The sequence below is a fragment of the Montipora capricornis genome, chromosome 12, assembly GCF_036669925.1.
Source record: "Montipora capricornis isolate CH-2021 chromosome 12, ASM3666992v2, whole genome shotgun sequence".
Taxonomy (NCBI): Eukaryota; Metazoa; Cnidaria; class Anthozoa; order Scleractinia; family Acroporidae; genus Montipora; species Montipora capricornis.
The window spans coordinates 38019938-38024937 of record NC_090894.1 but is presented as its reverse complement, the minus strand read 5'-3'; the positions used below and the strand labels follow the sequence as shown (position 1 = coordinate 38024937).

At 37.5% G+C, this 5000-nt stretch overlaps 1 protein-coding gene across 1 annotated transcript in view; it reads left to right on the top strand.

The window, feature by feature from the left end:
- Positions 1 to 209, top strand: part of LOC138025789 (uncharacterized) — a 2062-nt gene extending 1853 nt beyond the window's left edge. The window contains exon 4 of the mRNA XM_068872952.1: positions 150 to 209. Coding sequence (XP_068729053.1) covers positions 150 to 209 — 60 coding nt within the window. The remainder of the gene's footprint in view (positions 1 to 149) is intronic.
- Positions 210 to 5000: the final 4791 nt, after the last annotated feature.

The following is a 5000-nucleotide window of genomic DNA, read 5'->3' as shown; positions in this document are numbered from 1 at the left end:
GATGTATTCAAATTGACACATTTCAGCCAAAATTGGCTGTAAGAAATAATTTGTAGTTGGTAGTATGTTATAAGGCAAGGGAAACCCATACACTACAAATTTATTAGGAATGCATATCTCAAGGTTTTTTTTTTGTTTCATATGTATAGAATGAATGGTTTGGTGTACTTCACCATGTAGTTGGAGAGCACGAATGGCATGACGGGTAGTGCTCTCATGGACCACTTACGTCAGCAGAGAATGGAAAACCATTCCTTGACAAGGGTTCTAAGGCAGTGGATGCTCTCAGAAAGGTCATCATGGACAGGAGATGGGTGGAAAGTTTGATTTTCTATGTTTGGTTTAAGTAAGTTGTGGCTGCATAGATATGTATATAGAATCATCAATTTGTTTATATGAAGTGTTCATTTCCGTCATGAGCATGGGACAAAGAAAAAATCCGAAATTTGAAAAAAATTAAATTTGTTATCCATAGGAAGTTTCACTCTGCTTATTTTTGATGCCTCTGTAAGCCACCTTGCATGACATGTGGGCGATAATTAAAATTTAATTAAAATGAGCAGGTTGACTTATGTGTAACTGTTTACAAATCACTAACATATGAACTAAAAGGTAATTCAAAAAACTGTTTACTCATCTTGTATTTTTTGATAACATATACAGGGAAGTTTATTATATGGACATGGACTGTGTTCCAATTACTCTGCTTACATTACATCTGCAGGCACACAAGCTTTCTAGGAAACTTCAACACTATGATGCTTAAGTATGCCCCCAAGAGGAATTCCTTTGAGTAAGTACATTACAAATTATTGTTTTCATGATGACACTAATACCTTGCAAATGTATAGGCATGTACATGTACCAAGGATGACATAAAAATAATGGCACTAGTAAATTCTCAGAAATTAATACAAGTCTTTGGGCATCAACATACTGTAGTGGATGCCTTCAAGGTTTTGGTCTCTTTTCAAAACTGATTTCAAGACAGCTCTCTTTTATTTTCACAGCTTCATTGCATTCTGAATCCGAATGCTACTTTCAGCACTAGATCACAACATGCACACCGTCCGGCTGCAAGCCACCACAAAGGATGGCAAACTGATCTGGAAGAAACAGTACTCGAAAAGGACAAAACGCTGCCATCCAGAACCAGTTAAAGCCGAGAGGTCATATGAATACATTCCATACTTGATTGCCACAATCCTAAAGGCAAGATTGGATGACAAGGCAACTGCAGAACGGGTGCTCTCTCTTCCTGAGGAGCATCCTAGGCACCTGGCACCAACAATTGCCCTTAGAGAGAGTCCTGAGCTAATTGCTCTGGTACAAGAATACCAGAGCAGATTTCAGTCAAAAAAAGTGTAAGATAAGAATGGCTTAGTTCAACCCCTCCTCCTCCCTCCCCCCATCCCTTTTTTAAGTGGATTCTTATTCAAGGAATACTGTGAATAATGGGGTGATTTTTATAGGTCAAATAAAGTCAAGTTACCTTTATTGATTCCAAGGCTATCTTTGGTGCTTGCATTCTTTTATTGTTTGGTATCCATAGCAATATTTTGTACATCATGTGTGCGATTTTGTTTCAATGTTCAGCTTGGTTTTGAGCAGAATGTGAATTGATAGCCACTTGCATTGTTGAAGCAACATAACATTGTGTAAGGTGGACATATTGTCAAAGACTCATTGTTTCAGCTACAAGACAAAGAAACGGTAGGGCATGGTTTCCAGCCCTGGATCTACCAGTACACGAGAAGCATAAATTTACTCTGCCCTGAAACCCATATTAACGTTATCTGGGGCGGGATACTGTTCACGCACTTTTTTGACGGCACAGGATGGTATAATTCGTCTATTTCCCCTCCCCAAATAACCATGTTCCCACAAAATGAACTGCCTATAAGCGGCCTTGCGGAAACTGGACATTGAAAAATCTAGTGGTTCAACTCTTATATCGCACCTTGCTCTTATTGCCAACTCGAGAACGTGGCGGTCTACACAAAGATTCTGAAAAAGTTCATAGGAGGTAATACCTTCCCTGCGTCGACAGCATTTGTTTTCCTCTGGAGTGGGCATTTGGATGCAATTGTTGCAGATGCACCATCCGGGTAAGGCATTATATGTCGGATCTGGCTGTGGCTCTTCATCCGAGTTTTCATGTGTGACAAGTCATCTCGCAAAATCTAAACTTCCCCCTCGCCCATTGTTTATGAGCAGCACCATCAACCATCTCACTTGTTGTACGTCAAGGGCATCAATGAATTCCTAGAAAAACAGGAAATAAGAAAAGGTGAGTTCACTATCGGAATAAGCAAATAAATCGCGGTCGACACTATATAAAGTTTATCGAGCCGAAAAGATGACTCGCCTGGATTTCCTGCCTTGTGTTTTCAATGTCGCGTCTTTGTCTTTCCATGGAACTGGACGGTAGATTTGGTTGGTAAACAGTTTGAACATTCTAAAGAAATATAAAATAAAAAAGAAAATGTCTTCGCCTCATCGAGAGTATATGCATACACAGTAAAAAGAACTTACCCGATTGGCACATTGTTTTCGACCAGTGCCACATTTACACCTGTTCTGCACACATGGCAAATTTGCCGTTCGACAAGGACAACCACAGCCGACTCCATTCTTCTGCTTGGTTTTATAAGCCGATTTGCAATCACAAAAACTTTTATTGCTTCGGGCGCTGGTTCGGATTCTGCAATCTGAAGAAATGAATCGATAGACGAAAGGTCAGCTGAAAGGCGAACCGCGGGTATTCGTCTAGTAAAATGATATCGCTTCGAAAATTTTCACTCACCACACTTCCATAAATATTTCGTCTCTGTGCAGGGCATTCTTGTAAATTTCCAACTGAAATGTCCAAGTTGAAAGAACTATCATCCATTTTCTATCTTGCCGCATCGCACAACACTCGTCAGTTCACAAGTTCAGCCAGTGCGCTCTAATCAAAACAATAACAAACGCCCGCAAAGCATGCCGTTCGACAGAGAGTCTTTAAAGCCACCAAGGAAGAAGCAAGATGGCCGACAGATCAAACGTAGAAGGCGCAGAAGGCGTAGAAGCCGATTGTAGTGTAGATGAGGTGCGTGTTTCAGATTTAATTGTGTAATGATGTGCACTTGTTTTCTTAGGATTTAAATGTGATTATCAATCCTTCTTCCGCCGAAGCTGGACATTGAGGTTTTGAAAATAAGCTTACTCCCTTTGAATCTGACAGTCTTTTATTTTTCTCGAAATTCTTTAAATATTCATTTAAGAAATCATTAAGAATTCGATTTACAAACACTTAGAAGCGCTTCCATGAAGCTTCTACCCGTTGATTTGAGAAGGGGTTCTGCGTTTACAAGCCAATTAAATTTGTTGAGTCTTGAAATTGATTGTTTAGTCTTTAAAATACTGTTCATCAAGACTCTCACACCTAATTTAAATTTCCACACGGGCTCCTTATGTGCCAAGCGTTTTGCTTAATTATCTTATCATTGTAAAAAAATGTTATTTTCTTGTGTTATAGCTTTTTTATCATTTAATTATTGTTCTTTTGGTATCAACTTTAGTTTGTAACTTACAAATGTTGATATCTTTAGCATTTTTGTAGCAATATTTTATAGTTAAATGTTTTTCCGAAAGCTATTATTCGTACTATGTAAACTTACAAATCTCAATCCAGCTATCTCAAGATTTGAAAGTTAGTGATGGCGGACCATTAAATAGGAAAATTCCAGTTAAAATTATCAAGTGTCTTTTTGAAATTAAGGCTTACGTAAAACTTGGGTCACTTAGTGTTACCTTAACATAGTATTGTAAATTATCCAAAGGACAAAAAAAGGAATTTTGATCACTTTAAAATGATTAAGACCTGTTACTAGTAAAGAAGATTAGTGATATCCTTGTTGACACTGAAAGCTCTTCCCTGATTAAATTGTCTAAATAGATGACTAAAATGAAAACAGGTTAAGAAATTTAATGTTTGCTATTTCTGTACATAATTTATTTTTGGCAAAAAGGATAACAAATTAACAATATTATTATACTATACATTTCATCATATATATTATAGGTTACCTCAATAAGGCAATTTAAAAGATCACATTATTGATTGTGGACCAAGGATAGTAATCACATTTTTTGTGAATATGGGACAATAGTGAAGATGGCTTAAGTTGAAATCCAAGATGATGCCCTCATCAATTGGGTTGGGCATGTTGGTTCTCTCATTTCTTCTGCATGCAGAGATTTTTGCCTTGAGTACCTTTCTTTTTCTGTGTTGAAGACGAGTACATATTAGTCTGAGTCAAATTGGTGTATTTCCTTTTTTTTCTTCACACACATTTTCATTTTTCTATTTGCTATTCATTTTGCAAGTGTGAAATTTGCAGAGATGCATTGGGAGGGCTGGCTTCTGCACATCCTCTTGGGTGTTCTGACACCTTTCATTTGGCGTGTTTGAGAGAGTGGCCCAAGGTGATTCACAAGATACGATAATGTCATTATAAGAAATCGACATTTCTAAACACTTTCTTCTTGGGAAAAAAATCAGAATTTCTGTGGGATTCAAAGGTGTCGTCTTAATCTTTATCATTATCCTGCACTTATAAGATAAGTGATATACTCTGGTAAATGAATCTAATAGTTCATGTGTCATGTTTCAGCCAATCAAGAATGTGGAAGATTGTTCTTTTACCCTTATGAGTTCATATTTTCAGTTAATATGTCATTTGTGTCTATGTTCAAATACTCTGTAAGTGACTGGATTCTGTCAGGAAATGTAATGTAACCAATGTCAGTGGTGTGATGTTGCACAAGATGAATGGCATTTTTAAGTAAAATATTTCTAATGTTGTCTCCACGTTTGCTGAAAGCAACATTTAACATGCTTGCCTGTATCTTAAAACTTACAGACAGCCGACTCTGGCACAATTAAGTGCCCAGTTTGTGAAAAAGAATTCAGTGAGATTGTAACGCCACCATCGGCCGAGTCATGTGAAAGACAC